Source organism: Pygocentrus nattereri, chromosome 10 (genome assembly GCF_015220715.1).
Source record: "Pygocentrus nattereri isolate fPygNat1 chromosome 10, fPygNat1.pri, whole genome shotgun sequence".
In the NCBI taxonomy this organism is placed as follows: Eukaryota; Metazoa; Chordata; class Actinopteri; order Characiformes; family Serrasalmidae; genus Pygocentrus; species Pygocentrus nattereri.
Genome location: NC_051220.1, coordinates 29,172,160 through 29,190,704, shown reverse-complemented (window position 1 = coordinate 29,190,704; position 18,545 = coordinate 29,172,160). Strand labels below are relative to the sequence as shown.

Genomic DNA, 18,545 nt, shown 5'->3' with positions numbered 1-18,545 from the left:
AAATATCACACCACTGAACATGCATCTTTAATCTTGATATATTTAACCAATGTTAACACTTTATGTTACACAGTAAACTGCACCTAACATTGCTAATTATTTGATATTTTTCTTTGTAGGCTTCTTCAGCAGGTAAATGTTATTTGCTTGTCATTGCATTAAGCACACAGCACCAAATGAAATGTGTACCTCTGTGCAACATTCTTTTTTTCTGTTTGTGCCAGAAAATTCAACACAGGTTTACTACATTGAGGTTCACATAGAAGCAGGAGCATACAAGAATTTCACAGACTTCATTGATAACCTGATTCTGGATGTGAATAGCTCAGCAACAGTACAAAACTTCAGCATAACAACAGGTAATTACATACTCAAATCTGAAAATGACAGATGATTATATTTTGGCCAGGATCAAAAAAATCAAGGTAAAAACTAACTAATATAATGTCATATTTTTGCAAATAGAAAAGTTTACTTTTTTCCTATCTTTGCAGTTCACTTGTTTATAGTGCTTAAAGTTATGTATTTTTTCTCTCTTCTGACTGTAGAATGTAACAGTCTGATCACAGGAAATGTGAACTGTAGCTGCAATTCAGGCTACAGTTGGAGTGAGGAAGTGTGTCAGAACTTCAGCCAGTGCTGCAACCAAAATGAGTGCATGTTTAATGATCCAAACCCCAGGGCTATGTGTCTCTCCAATAATAAAGGTAATACATGCTTGTGCACCATTGCAAAATATGAGATTTCTGTCAAATAAATAAATAAATAAATAAATGTCATAATTTGTATCTGACGCTGGAATCAGCCAGTCAAGTTTGCAATGTGTTTTACAAGATTTAAATGTCTGCATTTAATGTGGCTAAAAATGTTCAAGTGACTCACTGTTAGCTTAACATGCTAGAATACCACAGTGATGCTAGTGAAAATTTGCATTATCATGGCTTTTTTATTTGTTTTCCTTTTTCGTGTGTTTTTCACCATTTTTATCCTGATCTGAAGGCGTAGCAGTAATAATCATGGTTTGCTACTGAACCTTATACTACAGAAATATTTTATTTAAGTATCCCAAATTCTGTTCATACACATATGCTCTCCAATATATCTAAATGTAAGAGGTTCAGTATGATTACCAGGGGCAGGGTGCCTCGTAATCCAAATAACCTGCTCCCACAAAAGACATCTTCTAGGAATCTTCCCACAGATTTCAATTTTGATTGCAATTCTGGTGTTCTTCTGGAACTCAGAGAATCTGTTGGTCTGTCTACATCTTGCTTGCTTGCTAGTTACTTCCAGTCTTCTGTGACTTTGTGCCTGAAAAAAGTGAGGTTGAAACATAACTACATTTTATTTTTGATGAACAGCAACAGTGTTTTAAAAGATTGACACTAAAATATTGCTAAAATACTGCTAAAATATTGGATTTAAAATGTTGTTTAGCTGGCTTTACTGGGCTATATGGATCTTCATCTCTTAAATAGATAACGATCATGTCATATTTAGCCAAGCCATCGTATAAACAGTATTTTATATTTGAAAATGTATTAAAGGAAATCTGTGGGAGCCAGTTTGATTGGGCTGATGCAGCTAATAAAACTAATAATGTAACATCTATAATTTCTCAGGTGCTATGCTTAAGCTTGTCAGTGGAGTAGATGCTGAGTCATCAGCCAGTACAAGCACAGAGTCAGCTGATCCGCATCCAGCTTCAGCAAGTGCATGTTGTAGATCTTCATTAAGGTCTCATTTATGCATTTGTACTCCACAATCAGAGGCAGAAGCACACAAGGACAGAACTCGTGCTTTCCTGGGGTTCTAATGGCATTGAGTGAATTATAGCATGAGGAGCACTTGTGTTGATAGCTATATGTACTACTAGGGTGCACAGCCAGAAGTCAGTCTCTGAGCTTCAGTGATTTTTAAGCAAATCAAGTGGAGTTCTGCAAGGTTCAGTAGCTACCGCTAAGTCTGTCTGTGGAATAGCAGTTGCTCTATGCTAAGGGCAAAAAACCCAAAAATCCTTCTCTCATTGTTTTTCTCCAGTTCTTGTCAATGGATCATTTACTCTTGCTGATGTACCATATACCAGTTCCCTTGCTGAATCTGGAAGTCAAGATTATAACGCTTTTGTTGAGAAATACACTGGGAAGGTATGTATTACACTGCAAACAAATGAATTATTCAAAACCAAGCAGAAGATTCAACAGAAATCACTTTTTTACTCTGGTTTCTGTCTGATTCTGCTGCCATCCAATCTGTTTGCGCATACAGGTATTTATACTGGGCATTGCATCATTTAATCTTATTGGATAAATCATCATCAAAAGATGCTTTCTCTATATGGAAAATCCTTCAAAGCAGTTAATTTATTAATCATTCTGACAAATTACTTCAAACTGCAATCCCACATTAAAAAAAACTTTGAAGTATACACCCCTTAGATATTTATAAGGATTGTGTTATGATCTGTTTAAACCCAAAAGAATAATTAAGAAATACGCTAAATATATACAAAATAATCATTTAAAAAGTACTTTTTTCCAGATAAAAAAAAAAGCCAAGAGGTACTGTATAGGTGGAGGCTTATTGTAGCCATACCTCTGTGTTGTAGAGCAGAAAAGGATTCCATTTACACTGTTTTGAAGTAAATGTGTCCCAAAGTCTGAGAATCAGCGTGTAACATAAAGAATTGTTTTCTTTGCACATATTTTCTGCAATTAAGTAAATGGTTCTGTGTTTTAATGTAAAATATTCTGATTTCATGTTTGCTAGTCATGTATTGGCTAGTGGCGGATGCTGGTCTTTCAAGGAGGAGAAGCTCAAATTCGGCCTACATCATAAAATGTGTCGGTTTATTTATACGTAACTTCTACCCTCCGTTCCTTTTCAAGAAAATGATCTGTGACCCTGTCGTACCAACAAGTTGTCTTTTCCAGGGACTTGACTAGTGTCCTCTCAATGGCCAGCAGAGCTAGGCTGCTTAAACGGCCCTGGCCCATGGTGTTGCGGGTATAAGACTTGAGCCGCTTTAAACAGGAGAAGCTCCTCTCTACACCTGCAGATGTAGCTCCAATCGTTGCCACTAATGACAATAGTTTGTACACCTGAGGCACTGCACTGTCCAACTCCATGTCTTTCAGAAACAGCAAGAAATCACATAGCTTTTCCCTGTTGCCCTGCAAGTCCTGGTTTGAATATAGGACTTGAAGTTCAGACCTCAGTCTCCCTGAATCAAAGAACTGGCCAAAACTTTTCAGGACACTTTTGAAATGCCTCCTCTGGAAACACTTGTCTCATCTAATCAAATTTCCCTGGATTGACCAATTCCAAGAAGCGCAGACTTTCCAAATTTGCAAAACGCTGAGGTAGCTGCTCTGTGAGATTGTATAGGATGGCCATGTACAGATTTCTGTAGTGCTCCTTGGCATCCTGTAGTTGTGACAGATGGCGTTTTCTCATTGGATTAGTTTGTGGGTCTGATGTGAGATCTGCTGCTTTGGCATAAACAGCTTGGAAAGCCCCCTATGACCTCTTCTCTTTGACAAAAGCAAGAAGAGACTCAATTCTTTTCTTGCAGTACAGAACATCCATAGCTCTCTGCTGGACAATGTCAAACACTACATCAGTCTCAGAGAAGATTTGTTCATATGTGTACAACATGAACACAAACTCAAAATCCTCCAGTTTCATCAGAAGGCCTTTGGCACAGTCTAATGTGTAATCCATGGACTTATCTGCAATGATCATCTCAAAAGTTTGCAGGAGGGCATCATAATTGTTTGCCACAGTGCTCACTATCCGTGATGTGAAATTCCATCAAGTAGGAGCATTTCTGTGCAACCTTGAGCAGCCTGCAGACTCAAGAAAAGACATCCTCTTTGTGGATTTTGAGAAAAATGTGGCAAACCCAGAGAGTGATGCAAAAAATATTCTGTACTCAGATAAGCATTTAGCCCCCTGAGACAGAACCAGATTCAGTCTGTGTGCATAGCAATGCACAAACATTGCACTGGGGGCTATTGCTTTAAGTTTGGCCTGCAAACCATTGAGAGCTGAAGCCATGACAGCAGCCCCATCATAGGTTTGCGCCTATGATTTTCCCTGAAATTGTAGCCCTGCATGTTCTCATTCAAGACTTCAAAAACAGACTGAGCATCTCTTCCCCCAGAAACATAAAAAAATCCAACAAAGCGCTCCTGAACTGTACCTGTCCTATCCACATAGCAAACAATGACAGAGAGTTGAGCATGGCAAGCTATATCAGTTGTTTCATCCACCTGCCATGCAAAAAAGGGAGCAGCCTGGATTTTAAGAAAGCTCTGTTTTGTTTAACTGCTTCATTATGTTTTGCCACTTGAATGCGAGCGCCTTCATTGACTGCATGCTCAACCCTGACTCTGCCCAGGCAACTTAACCTTGCACATGCACTCACATGTTCATTGCTTTTTTCATGCCTTTTGTCCTGTCAAAGTTGGACAGATCCCCAAAACCCACTTTTGACCAGACAACACATCCCTGAGATGGTTTCATCAAGAGGCATGGCCAACAGTACATTTTATTTGTTACAGCACTTCCAGTCAGCCAGCTCACTTTGTCATACCAGGACAGCTGAAAAGACCTGTTACTTTTCCCCAACTTTTGCACCAAATTAATCTGAGGAGTTGATCTGCCCTGCTGTTTAACTCTAAGTTTTTCTTCGTAAGGAAGACTATCAAATGGCTTTGCCAAAATCCGGTTCACAACATTCAAACTGTCTACCATTATGTCAGACATACCAAGTCTCCCGGAAGTCGCGGGAGTCTCCCGCATATCAATAGTGTCTCACTGATGCCCGGAAGTCAGATAAAATCTCCCGGAATCCAGAAGTAGTGACCCAAGAGTGAACACAAACGCGCGCGCAGGCGACACAGACTTTTTTCCCCAATCGCGTGTGGGAAAGAGGGGGAGAGGGAGAGAGCGGCGCTCCCCTCGTGTGCATATTCATGAAGCGCATGCAAAACAGAAAGGGTTCTGATTGGCGTGTTCTCTCCAAAGAGTCTATGAGTTAGCCAATCAGTTTTTAGTGTGGGCGGGCAGTGTTTTTAACCCCTCCTGGACGGGATGCGTTCAGTGACAGAAGGAGCGTCATGGCGGAGGGAGGGAAAGCGGATGCAGGGCCTTCCAAAAAGAGGAAATATAAAACTCATTTTACCTCTGACTACTCTAAAATATATCCATGTCTGGTCAAAGTAAAGAACAATGCCAGTCTTCCCCGCTGTACAGTTTGTAATACTGATTTCAGAATTGTGATGTAGAAAGTTAGGTAGGCTAATGTCGAAGCCTTTGCTGTAAAAAGACGTTCTGTAAGTCTGTGGAGCTTAAAGCAAAGTTATGTTTGTTGCATAAGATGTATTGTATTTTTTATTTATTTTTTTTTGCAGTGGCCGGGGGTGGGGGGGGGGGGTGTTGGGAGAAGTGTCTCCCTGAAATTAATTTTTGCAAGTTGGGATGTCTGTTATGTACAGCTTGCTACCTAGCTAACTGGCTAGCTGGGACTGGCGCGAGGCTAGTGTGAAGTGTGTCCGCCTGTGAGCGCTTTGGGAGGGTGGAGGGGCTGGACAGAACTGCGATAGAAGTCAGAAAGAGTGATAGAAGTCAGTCTCCAAACACAAGCAGCTAAAAAAGAAAACCACCAGAAATAGAAGCTCGATTTGTCGCTAGTCGTTTTTAACAAAGAAAATGCCGCTAAGAGGATTTTAAAGTCTCCGGTTCAACTCAGAACAGAATGAAATTTTTAAAAATTAAAATTAAATGCTCCCACGGATGTTTACAACAAAAGATCGCTCATTCGCTTATTTCGCTGTCAATCAAAAAGGCATTCAGCCTCAGACAGATCATCCAATCATCATGCAGAAGCTGAGCGTCCGGGCCAGCCGAGGCCAGCCTACTGCCCCATAGACCCCCAGAGACGCTGAGCGTCCGATGGGCGGGACAAAGCCCAGCATTTATCCAATGGCTCCTCTCGTTTCGCTGCACTCTTTGCTTCGCTATTGAACTCTGTAGACGCTCAGCGTCCACACTGTTTAAAGCACTGTGAAGCTGCGGGAATGAGTGAGAGGAAAGCCGCGTCGTTACCAGTGAAAAGAAGCTGATTCTGAACAAAAGTTGAGCGCGTTGTAGCGCATATTTAGTCAATGACATGTACACACAACAGTATATATTTGATCACTTATTTTTTGACATTTTAGGGGAAGCTGAGCTTCCCTTGCAGTCTTAGAGCAATCGCCACTGGTATTGGCTAACATTTTTAAGTTCTACTCAAAATAAGCTAAAATTGCCATTACCAAAACATTTAGTAAAGTTTTGGTAGTGTTATATCTGTTTTATTAGTGACAAAATAGAATATTCAATCATTTATTTTAATGAAATAAATATATTTAAGGTAATAGGGTTAAGTAATTTAAAAACCTGAAATGTGTTTTCAACTATGATTTAAAATCAGGGGACCTTTTCCACAAAGACTCACGATTATTTCCAAGTTAAGCGACAGCACGCTAAAACTTTAAAAATTTGCACTCCATATTACTACTGCAGAAGCGATGTCAATTTGTTATAGTAGTGTACGATAATGCTCAAACAGTGACCTACAACAGCTGCTAGTTTTCCTGCATTGTTGTGACAAATAGTGAGAATAAGAAGTGGATGGAAGCACTGATTTAACTTTAAACAGAGCAAAAATACTGTAGGTGTAGCATAGCCCTGTTTTTACTGCAGTCTGCTGCAGCTGCCTCACATCAAGCAGTCTCTGTGTCTTTGTACAACATGCCAGTGATTTCTGTAATATTTCTGTTTTCAAAAGAAAGAAGAACTTTTATATGTAGCATGAATTTCATAGACTGTTATTTATATTAAGCTAGCTACGCTGGCTAGAATCCATTGCTGACAGCAGCTATTATCCCAAACTGGATTATCCGGCTAGTTGACACATTGGTTTGACCAACAGTAAAAATACTATTGTTTGATACGCTCTCAACATTGTTGCTCCACAGCAAGGGTGCTATATTCTAGAGACCAACCATAGCAGCTGGAGCTTGTAGTCAGTTTGTGGCAATGGTCGCAACATAAGCTAGTGCTGTTGGTCACTTTACTCCAATCCCACTAGTCTTGGCCTCACAGTTAATAAAGGACTAAAAGTAGTGTTACTTGGCGGCTCTAAATGCCACTGGACCAGGAAAAGGAAAAAGATGTATGGCTACGTTACATTATTACACTGCATGATATTGTTAAAAGATCTAAAGCTGTGCATAGATGTATAAGGAACATACACTGAGGTTTAAAACCAAAAAAACCCAAAATCCTTATCTGTTTTTTTCCTCCAATTCTTGATCAATTGATCATTTACTATTGCCGATGCGCCATTTACCAGTTCCTTTGCTGATCCTGTAAGTCAATATTCTAAAGATTTTGTCAGGAAATACACTAGGCAGGTGGATACCTGGCTAACATAAAGCAGCTTTCTGCTTTCAGCAGTGAATTTTGTACCCGTTTGGTACAAACAGCTAACGTTAGCTGGTTATGTCAGAGACCTTACATGGCTCTTCCCAGATCACAAACAACTATAGCTGGCTATGTCAGAAACTGGAAACAAAAATATCACAGCATTAACTGCGATGCCAATATATGAGTTAGCTAAGAGTCACGTTTTTGATTGAGCAGTTATGTTATCTGAAGTACTGCTTCAAAAAGACTAAAAGAATGATGGCTAACATAGCTAGCCAGGTAGCTATAAAGTGTAACGAAAGCTAGCTTCCTTGTTTTGGAATACAGCTACAATTGGCAGTGGCTTCTAGTCTACATCTAAACAATGTAATAATACCAAATTCATACTACATCCAGCTACGCCTTTCTGCCTATTTTTATAGTTTAGCTCTAAAGTTCCTAAAATACTATAATTGTGGTGACAGAATCTACCATTTTTACACTGATCTGTGTCAGATAGGCCACAGCATTAAACAGTGTTAATAATATGAAAACCGCTGATCTCAGGTGTATGGTCCCTTAATTGTGCATTCTGTTGCCATCAGCTAAAGCACCCCCATAGCACACTTTGGCAGCCATGTCAGACTAAAACTGTAGAGGAAAATATAGCGAAGGCTCATGAATGTCAGACCTGTTATAAAATTGCCATGTTGATGAGCTAATATAAATTAACACACTATATGCTTGATTCATATCTCATATGACAAAATTTTCTGTTTTAGCTGCAACAGGTTTACAGTACTTTAGGCTGGTTTGACTCATTGAAGATCACAAGACTCAGGTAATGGTAATAAACAGTACAAGAAATCTTTCAGATTAGAAGTATTGAATGTGCTAACTTCATTGCTTACTTTGCTGCACACATAAAAAAAACAATACTGATTTATTATATACTGTTATATCTCATGACAAAAAGTAAAACTTCAATGGCTTGTGCATATATTAAACCAGATGTAGAGACAGTCATTATTATATAAAAATAGCTGTTATAAGTAAGAAATGTTCGCCTTTTTTTAAGACAGGGCAGCATTATTGCAGACTTTGTGATGACAGTAACTGCTCCATTTACTTCGGCTGAACTTGAGAATACGACCAAACAATTGCAAAAGAACAACAATGCTTCTTTCAACCTCATAGTAACAGGTAATTTTTAATATCAATTCATTCACATATTCTTCTTGCAAGTTTTCAGAGCAACCTAATCGCTTTTAGAGATTATCACCTGGTTTTAGAGATTATCACCTGGTGTCCACCTGTGTTGGTTCATCACATATCCAGTTGTTCCTCACTACTTATCTCAATATTCATTTTGATGTGTTTTTAGTTCAATTTAGTTGTATAAATCTAGTCAAAATATCTAATATTTCTCATTGAGATTGGTGCAAGATCTTATACAAGATTATTTAAAGGACTTATATTCTACATTTTTCTTATGACATTTGTGTGCTTTTATGTACCAGAATCAGCTATAATTCATTTTATATGATCATTTTTTCTCTTTTACAAGACTGGTAACTTAGCTCTGCTCTGATTGGCTGCTTTGTATTTTATTTCATTCAAAAAGCAGTCTAGACTTTTTAATAAAACACCACTGCTTATAATTTAAGCATGAATGGGCGGGATAAAATGCCATGGGCAGTATGGAGTGAAATCTATGTTTTGTAATTGAACAATGTTTACATGCTACTTAACCAGTTTTATTTTAAAAAGGCAAGGAAAATGCGGTCCTTTGTGATACAGACCTTTTAACTTATTTATAGACATTAAGTCATTACTAAATGTAGTGAAAGTATCTCATTACATTGGCAGATAATGTTGCTTTTTTAAAAACATGTTTGAAACAAGCTAAATTATCTTCCAATATAGTGAGATAACTTTATTAAATGACAAAAATATTTAAAAAACAATAATAATAATAGTAAGTAGCAGCTATTTTCAAAATGTATATGCACTTTGAATTAGGTGATTTAACATCAACATGCACAATATATTTAATTTATATTCTAATGAGGGCCCTAGGCAGCTACGTATGTTTGCCTAGTGCAAAAACCACCTGTGTGAAACTGTGCATTCAGATTATCTCTGACTAAAATGTAGATCTCATCTAAAATGAAAAATCCTAAGCACAAAATTGTGAAGTGAAAAGAAAATTACACATAGTTTTCAAAATTTTTAGTACATAAAAATCTTAAAAGTGTGGCATGCATTTGTATTCAGTCCCCTGTACTCTGATACTCCTAGATAAAATCCAATCTAATTGCCTTCAGAAGTCACCTAATTAGTCCACCTGTGTGTAATAAAAAAACATTTCAGCCTCTAGATGTGCAAAGGTGCAGCAAAAGGTGGTCCTACAAAGTATTGACTCGGTGGGGCTGAATACATATGCATGCCACACTTTTCACATTTTTATTTGTGAAAAATTTTGAAAACCATGTATAATTTTCTTTTTACTTCACAATTACTTGCTACTTTGTATTGTTCTATCACATAAAATACATTTAAGTTTGTGTAACATGAAAGAAATGTGGACAAGTTCAAGGGGTATGAATACTTTTTCAAGGCACTGTAAAGAAATATTTCCAGCTATTTATTACAATGTGCAGGCATATACAGAAGGCCCTCACAATTACATTTTTGTCTAGCACACCCTCGGTAATATTACCATTCTTCCAACAGGACTTGTAAAAATCACCAGGATTCCACAATTCCAGGATCCAATTCCTTATAATAGTAAAACTAGCATAATATGCAGTACACCAGAGGTTCTGGGACGACCCTTGTGGTCCTTCCAACAAAATGCACAACCGTCACAGGACATTACAAATGGGACTGAAGCTATTGTGACTTATGACCTACAAAACAGCACAGTTAACATTAACAACACTATAGAAGTCTGGAAAGGTATGTTAATGAACATTGGGCTTATGTAAGGGACACTGAGTTCTTTTAAGATTTCTTACTTCCTCTTTGATTGACTAACCTGTTTACTGTAATTTACCACATAATTTACCACTCCTTCCAATACAGGAACATTTACATGTGACTACATGTCTGAGCAGTCTAACTCCATAATATACAGAGGCAGTCTGTATTTGGACATAGCACTTTTGCCAGAAGCCCTTATCATTAGTGATCCCCAATTTCCAAGCTGCACAGGCCCAAACAAACAGTTTTACATTAAAGTTAAGTGTATAGTTCCTAACACCACAGAAAACTATACAGTTAAATGGACAGGAAAAAAGATTACACAAGATATTCCAGGTAAGAATCACATTCTGTCACGCTGTACCCATGCAGGGCACATGCACACATACTTTGCTGCATAAATATTTTTTAACACCTTGCATTATTTCAATTCTTTATAACTGTACTAATGTTTAGTATGTTTAAAGTCTCCCTAGAGAATGGGCAAACCGCTTACCAAGCCTTTGAAGGAATCTTTTGTGATGAAAAATTGGAAGGGCATGATGTTTCATGTCAATTCCAAAACAGACTAAATCAGACAAAATTATTCTCTCTGTATGTCCCTATCATTAATGGTAAGTAGTTTTTTATTTCAATAAATAATAATATCTAAAGATATATTTACAGGGGTTTTGAGAGTTAAATTTGGTCTACATGGCATCTTTTTAAGAGCAAAAAATGAAAGTTTACTGTAACTTTTAGTGTTTCTTTAGCCAGGAGATACCATGGGGGAAAAAATCTCATTGCACAATTTTCTTTTGAACCAGATGACTCAACAATTTGCAAATCAGAGCTTGACTGGCCAGACGCAAAGGCTAATTTCAATGCCACAAAATTGTGTAATCCTACTGCTGTTGGTCTACAAATGAGATACTGCATGGCAAATGGCACCTGGGGGGATCTCATCTCATTCTGTGTGAACCAAGCCATCAGTAAACTTTTAAATGTTGCTATGGTATAAGTCTTTTTTACAGTGCTTTTACTTTTGTGTGATGATTTCCCAAATTAGCTTAATTTCCCAAGACTTCATCAATTCAGACTAGCATTACCCTGACTGGGACCCATTTCTTAGGCCAGTTTTGTTTTAAGGTCAATCAGTGATTCTCACGATCATAAACTTTTGGTCCAAAAAAAAAAAAAACTTGATACTAACATTTCTGCTACAGCCATATATTGTTCCAGGATTACTGTTGCTCAGAACATTAACCATGCACATCTCTGCTTTTCAACAATACATAACAGAACCTTCAAAGAGGACTTGGGATTGTTGAAAAACAGGCAAATGGTATATTTGTTCGTTTAAAGCTGTCAACTGATGATAAAAGCTTCGAAACTTTTGCAAATGTTAATGCATCTGTGGGAGTTCTGGAAAGCATGCGTGATGCATCTAACATACAGAATTCTAAATGGAATGATACAGCGTTCCCTGTAAGTACTGACATTTTTTTTTTTGCATATTTAAGGACTGAGGTTTAAAAAATGTGCTAATGACAGACAGTAAAAATTACATTAAAACCCCAATAACATTAACATTATTATATTTTGTCTTTTTCAGGATATTTTGAAATCTTTAAGCAATCTTTTGAATGGAAGTCTAAATGACAGCTGGAGGCCTGTGGGCAATGAGGGGAATTACACTTTGGCTCTTAAATATTTGAGAGCTGTAGACGGCATCATAAATCAAACAAAGTTTGCTACTGCAACTAATCAGTTCCAACAAGAGAATGTACAAGTAAAAATATACAACAAATCTGACCCTTCAACACAAAAAACATTCAGTAGTGAATTTGGTGTCAGTGTTAGTATCACTGAGACCGTATCCAATGTGTCTGTGCAAACTGCATTTAAGAATCTTGGTAGCAAGTTACCGAATACTCTGGACGGTAAAGAAACCGTTCCAAGTGAAATTATATTATTAGTTAAAGCTGACAAGAAGACGAAGATCTCAGCGGAGTACAACCAACAGAGACTCCCAAACCATGAAATGTACTGTGTGTATTTGAATGAGGACAACTCTACGTGGTCTGAAGGTGGCTGTAAATGGGGTGGTGTGTCCAAACCGAAGCTCTGTACATGTGACCATTTGTCTGCATTTACAATTCTGATGGCTAAACATCCGATCGAGTTAAAGTACATGGAAGAGCTGACTTACACAGGTTTAGGTTTCTCAATCGTTTCCCTCACTCTGTGTTTAGTAATTGAGTTTTTGGTGTGGAATGCAGTGGTAAAGACAAACATTGCACACTTCAGGCACACTGTCTTAGTCAATATTACAGTTTGTTTGTTAATAGCACACTGTAGTTTTCTTGCAGCCCCTGTTCCATCTGCAAGCCCTCCCTATTGGTGTTTGCCTCTTACTGTTATGAAACATTTTTGCTTCCTAGCTGCATTTTTCTGGATGCTGTGCCTGAGTTTGGGGCTCCTGCACCAAGTAATATTTGTTTTTGTTCACTTGAGGAAAAAGGTATATCTGGGATTGTGTTTGTTTCTTGGCTATATCTGTCCTTTAGTCATTGTAATAGTCACTTTCATCACTTATGACAATGGCAGACCAGGATCATACTATTCTGGTGAAACCTGCTGGCTGATATATGAGGCTGCATTGAAGGGGTCCATCCATGCCTTCCTTTTTCCTGTTTTTATAATTGTGTTTGTGAACATGTTCACCATGGTTGTGGTCATCAGCAGAATCTTAAAACCCAATTTATCAGAGGGAAGCAGTCATGATGAGAAGGAGGTTGCACGAAGCATTGTTAAAACAATTGTCCTCCTCACCCCTACTCTTGGAATTACCTGGATTTTGGGGCTGTTTGTGCTAATGCTTGACCTCACAACAACACCTTATGCCCAAATTGTGAATTACGCCTTTACTTTTTTCAATTCATTTCAGGTATGAATCAATACAACAATATATTATATGTATCATAAGATTACACATGCATTTCTAGCTTAAACATATAAATACAATGAATCTCTCACTCAATTTTCATGCAGGGCTTCTTCATACTCCTTACGGGATGTTTTGGAGAGAAAAAAGTAAGTTACTGATTTAGTTACTAATATAATTTGTGTGCAAAATTCCCTGCACACTAATGGGGATCCCCGTTAGTAGTCCACCATTCACTGGGATCCTACTGATTTGTTGTTGTTGTGCTGACACTAGGGACACATTTTTTTGGGTGTGTGTTTGTTTTTTTAACATGCCCCCACCCACTTTGACTCAGCACCAAAATGTGCATCACACCTATATTACACATGTGGCTATTTGTGGCAGAAGAGAAGAGTGAGAAACTCTCAGAAACAGATTATTCAAAAGGGATGCACTCACCTTTGGCAGGTCTTAGTACATGCAATCTGTGAATAACTGTTTTGTCTGGCAAAAACTCATTGTAGAGCCATGGTGTACTACCTTTCCTTTTGTTTTTGTGAGCCATGTGGCCTTTAGCATGCTTACTGGCTAGCTAGTAAATTGATTAAGTTCAGCAGTAATTAAAGCCCAGTAAATTGAATGTTATGGTTTTGAAATGTTAAGCATTTTAAAGTGCTTTTGAGACTGTAGTAGAAAAGAATATGAAAATAATTAGTAATAATTCTAAACTGGTTAGAAGTAACTGTTTTCTAGTTTGGTAGTAGCAAATTTACAGCTTTTAAATTAAAACAAAGTTAAACAAAGCGGACTGCCACAAAAGGTCTATTATGATGTCTATCAAAATTGAAATGAATCTTATTTTCTCTGAAGGTTCGGGATGCTCTGCAAAAGCGCTTTGGACGACAGGTAAATCAGAGTGGAAGCATTTTTTATATACAGTTAGACAAGCTATCAAAAATACTTGCTTATCTGATAAAATTATCATTTCAGCAATCAATGAATTACAAAAGTGAGAGCTCATCAAGGATTACATCAGCAACTAAAACGAAATAACTGGATTGCTTTGAAAAGGTATGTAACATTTACTATCTTCTGACAATACACTACATATTCCTGACCATTTGAAAGCACTGATAACTTGCTCATCACTTTGTATTTTAAAATTAATTTAAAAAGAAGATTTTCTAGCATCTCTGCTTTAATAATGGATCATAAACTGGTCTTTTAGGACAAATGACAAGATATCTCCACACTGCAATCTGTTTCATATAACGGAGGAACATGGAAGGACTATACTGGCTCATCTTTGTAAACACACTGAACCTGTATGACTTCTGTATGTTTATTATATCACATTTGTAATGTAAAACTATACATTTACTTATTTCAATCGTGAGTCACGTTATTTCAAATATTATATACTGATTTATGTACAACTTAGCATGTTATTAAACACCTAGAATTCCGTAGTGTTTAAGCCTCTTAAAGGGGCAGTTATCATGATTTGTAGATAATTCTTTTTCACAAGTATGTATTAATATAAGTGAATATGCACATAATGAATTTAAAGAAATGTATGCAGTGCCTCGAGAACGACTTAATTATCAAAAGGTATGTGGAAAATCACTGAAACATGCTACGCAGCATTCTGTACTGAAATGACCTTTTTTTACATTACAGTGGGGAAAAAAGTAGTCACCAACTGTGCAAGTTCTCCCACTTAAGAAGATGAGAGAGGCCTGTCATTGACATCATAGGTAGACCTCAACTTTGAGAGACAAAATGAGGAAAAAAAATTCAGAAAATCACATTGTCTGATTTTTAAAGAATTTATTTGCAAATAATGGTGGAAAATAAGTATTTGGTCACCTACAAACAAGCAAGATTTCTGGCTGTCACAGACCTACTAACTGTAACTTCTTCTTTAAGAGGCTTCTTTGTACTCCACTCATTACCTGTATTAACGGCACCTGTTTGACCTTGTTATCTGTATAAAAGACACCTGCCCACAACCTCAAACAGTCACACTCCAAACTCCACTATGGTGAAGCCCAAAGAGCTGTTGAAGGATACCAGAAACAAGATTGTAGACCTGCACTAGGCTGGGAAGACTGAATCTGCAGTAGGCAAGCAGCTTGGTGTGAAGAAATCTACTGTGGGAGCAATAATCAGAAAATGGAAGACCTACAAGACCACTGCTAATCTCCCTCGATCAGGGGCTCCACGCAAGATCTCAGCCCATGGGGTCAATATGATCACAAGAACGGTGAGCAGAAATCCCAGAACCACACGGGGGGACCTAGTGAATGACCTGCAGGAAGCTAACAAAGGCTACTGTCAGTAACACACTACGCCACCAGGGACTCAGATCTTGCAGTGCCAGACGGGCACTTCAAACTTTAGACGCGTCTGAAGTTTGCAAGAGAGCATTTGGATGTTCCGGAAGAGTATTGGGAGAATGTCATATGGTCAGATGAAACCAAAGTAGAACTGTGTGGTACAAACACAACTCGTTGTGTTTGGAGGAGAGTGAATGCTGAGTTGCATCCAAAGAACACCATACCAACTGTGAAGCATGGGGGTGGCAACATCATGCTTTGGGGCTGTTTCCCTGCAAAGGGACCAGGACGACTGGTCCGTGTACATGAAAGAATGAATGAGGCCATGAATTGTGAGATTTTGAGTGCAAACCTTCTTCCATCGGCAAGAGCATTGAAGATGAAACGTGGCTGGGTCTTTCAGCATGACAATGATACCAAGCACACTGCCAGGGCAACAAAGGAGTGGCTTCGTAAGAAGCATTTCAAGGTCCTGGTGTGGCCTAGCCAGTCTCCAGATCTCAAACCTTTGGAGGGAGTTGAAAGTCCGTGTTGCCCGCCGACAGCCCAAAAACATCACTGCTCTGCATGGAGGAATGGGCCAACATACCAGCAGCGGTGTGTGCCAACCTTGTAAAAACTTGCCGAAAACGTTTGACCTCTGCCATTGCCAAGAATATATAACTTTTGTTATTGACCAAATACTTATTTTCCACCATTATTTGCAAATAAGTTCTTTAAAAATCAGACAATGTGATTTTCTAATTTTTTTTCCCTCATTTTGTCTCTTATAGTTGAGGTCTACCTATGATGTTAATTACAGGCCTCTCTCATCTTTTTAAGTGGGAGAACTTGCACAATTGGCGACTGACTAAATACTTTTTTCCCCACTGTATAAGTGATTGATATTGTGTGGACAATGTGGTGAGTTTATCTGTAATTTCCTTTTATTTTATGATTAAAATATTGTTTGTAATGCCAAGAGAATCTGTCAGTTTACTTGCATTTATGGACTTTCGCACTTGTCTTTCTTTTTCGTAGAAACAAAGCATAACTTTTTCTGACTCCTTGCCCTTTTCTGCTGGTCCACTTCTCTTCTTTCTTCCTCCCAGTCATCATCAGTCTCATCTAGGGGGAGACCTTTTAGAAGTGCCATACGCCGGTGGTCCCTGCACTCAGTTTCTGCTCTGTAACAATCATTGACAGCTGCACCTTAATGTTATAGCTTATAAAGTGATTCCACTCTTCATTGAATATTTGCTAAAGAGCTAAAAGGTTTAGTGTATCATTTTGAAAGACAGCTTACTTTTCAAGGAATTGAACACAGTCTCTATGCCCATAGATTTCAGCAATCCTGATAGGTCTGTCTCCAGAGCAGTCCACCATGTCTATGGGGGCACGAACTGAATGCAAATATCGCAGCACTGGAAGCTTTCCTGACTCCGCAGCAAAGTGGGCAGGTGTCCATCCATTATCAGTTCGAAGACAAGATCTTGCTCCATTTTCAATCAGTATCCTAACTACTTCTGTCTGACCTAAAATAAGACATGGTTAAAAATATCAGAATCTGTGCTTCAGATTTGTAATTGTTTTTGTAACAGGAAAAAATAGCATAGTAAACAGCAGTCGAGTCAGTATCATGGGTGGGTGCCGTTCTGTGTTCTGTTCATACATTCTCAGAAATACAGATACAAAACTGTCACTGCGGCAGTACCTCTCTCATCACTGGCGTGGTACCTTTAGTCAAGGAACATAACTTTACCATAATATACTGAAATTATATTTTCTCAGTTGTATTGACGCCTCATCTCCAGGCTTTTAAGTTTATTGCTCTGTTTTAAAACACTTGGTTATGAAATGGTACAAATACGAATTTTTCACCTGGAAAAACGTATTTAAGGTTCACAACTGGACCTTAAAACCACTGTTGTACCTTTGAGGGAACATTTACATTGTTTGTACCTTGATGAACAAAAAATGTTCCTGCACAGAACCTTTATTTCTAATAGTGTATGCCATCCATTTGTCATTTTAAGTTTGCATTAAATAATGATGACAATGGGCTTCTGTCACCAATCATTCTTAAGAGGAAATTCATTCTTAAAGCCCACTTATGCTTCTGATGTTCACCAATGTTTTCTTTGTCATTTCAAAGCAGATATGATCCTGTTCAGGAAAGGTGCATCATATATATATATATATAGATAGATAGATACACACACATCCATATATATATATATATATATATATATATATATATATATATATATATATATATATATAAATATATATATATATATATATATATATATATAGACACACATACATATACATACACACACACATACATTATATATAGCTGAGAGTTGTTTACAGTGTCAGTAGTCCGGCCTACCTTTAGCCGCTGCCCAGTGCAGAGGTGTCTTATTGTTCCAGTCACTGTCCTTCTGGTTGGGATTGCACTTATTTCTTTTCACAATTTCTTGCACGAGATCATAATCTCCCGCTGCTGCTGCCTGATGCAATTCGGTCATCTGCGCTTAAATGGAAAAAATATGAATCGATTCGTTTGATCACACCGTGTTCAGAAAATGCATCAAAACTGTGTTCAAGTTAAACATTTCGGGGAAGTTTAGACTAAAGCACAGGAGGGAACATGGCCGTTTTTCCTCAACACAACAAGAAACGACCTAAAGCGCTTATTCAAAATCAAAAGGGAGGAAAATAATCTAGTAAGCTTGAATTGCATTTATATTCATGATCCTTAATGCATTTTTAACCAAGATGTGCACCTACCCGGTTTAGTTTAACCAACGCAACGCTTGGTGTCTTTTTTCTCTTTGCTGTTTGTGGCAACGCGTCGTTAACACCAAGACGTG

The 18,545-nt window shown here is 37.9% G+C and overlaps 2 protein-coding genes across 9 annotated transcripts in view; one reads left to right on the top strand and one right to left on the bottom strand.

Annotated features, from left to right (window-relative positions):
* LOC108428712 (adhesion G-protein coupled receptor F3-like) overlaps nucleotides 1-15,064 on the top strand; it is a 26,085-nt gene extending 11,021 nt beyond the window's left edge. For 5 of the 6 annotated variants that reach the window (XM_037542018.1, XM_017699940.1, XM_017699943.1 and 2 more), the window contains 16 exons: nucleotides 120-132; nucleotides 225-359; nucleotides 549-707; nucleotides 2,041-2,147; nucleotides 8,238-8,296; nucleotides 8,534-8,658; nucleotides 10,192-10,416; nucleotides 10,543-10,776; nucleotides 10,908-11,054; nucleotides 11,247-11,434; nucleotides 11,722-11,907; nucleotides 12,035-13,369; nucleotides 13,474-13,515; nucleotides 14,219-14,254; nucleotides 14,339-14,419; nucleotides 14,577-15,064. In XM_037542018.1, the coding sequence (XP_037397915.1) occupies nucleotides 120-132; nucleotides 225-359; nucleotides 549-707; nucleotides 2,041-2,147; nucleotides 8,238-8,296; nucleotides 8,534-8,658; nucleotides 10,192-10,416; nucleotides 10,543-10,776; nucleotides 10,908-11,054; nucleotides 11,247-11,434; nucleotides 11,722-11,907; nucleotides 12,035-13,369; nucleotides 13,474-13,515; nucleotides 14,219-14,254; nucleotides 14,339-14,401 (3,054 nt within the window). In that variant the 3' untranslated portion in view covers nucleotides 14,402-14,419; nucleotides 14,577-15,064. The remainder of the gene's footprint in view (nucleotides 1-119; nucleotides 133-224; nucleotides 360-548; nucleotides 708-2,040; nucleotides 2,148-8,237; nucleotides 8,297-8,533; nucleotides 8,659-10,191; nucleotides 10,417-10,542; nucleotides 10,777-10,907; nucleotides 11,055-11,246; nucleotides 11,435-11,721; nucleotides 11,908-12,034; nucleotides 13,370-13,473; nucleotides 13,516-14,218; nucleotides 14,255-14,338; nucleotides 14,420-14,576) is intronic. The other variant, XM_017699944.2, reaches the window with a different exon arrangement.
* LOC108428713 (ankyrin repeat domain-containing protein 66) lies at nucleotides 696-18,545 on the bottom strand. 3 transcript variants are annotated; one of them, XM_017699947.2, is made up of 5 exons: nucleotides 18,463-18,545; nucleotides 18,062-18,200; nucleotides 16,973-17,201; nucleotides 16,722-16,853; nucleotides 696-1,311 (listed from the first exon to the last, which is right to left on the bottom strand). In XM_017699947.2, exons 2-5 carry the CDS (start codon nucleotides 18,198-18,200, stop codon nucleotides 1,284-1,286), a joined length of 528 nt encoding a protein of 175 aa, XP_017555436.1. In that variant the 5' UTR covers nucleotides 18,463-18,545; the 3' UTR covers nucleotides 696-1,283. The 3 variants fall into 3 exon arrangements, with proteins under 3 accessions (XP_017555436.1, XP_017555434.1, XP_017555435.1); XM_017699945.2 differs by lacking the exon at nucleotides 696-1,311 and having other exon boundaries at nucleotides 16,484-16,853; XM_017699946.2 differs by lacking the exon at nucleotides 696-1,311 and having other exon boundaries at nucleotides 16,484-16,853; nucleotides 18,062-18,205; nucleotides 18,463-18,542.

Excerpts from the sequence above, each read along its gene's own strand:
- LOC108428713 (XM_017699945.2), bottom strand. The coding sequence starts at position 18,200 with ATGACCGAATTGCATCAGGCAGCAGCAGCGGGAGATTATGATCTCGTG. Across the intron at positions 17,202-18,061 it reads GCACTGGGCAGCGGCTAAAG|GTCAGACAGAAGTAGTTAGG; the intron begins GTAGGCCGGACT and ends GTCTTATTTTAG. Across the intron at positions 16,854-16,972 it reads TGTGTTCAATTCCTTGAAAA|AGCAGAAACTGAGTGCAGGG; the intron begins GTAAGCTGTCTT and ends TGATTGTTACAG.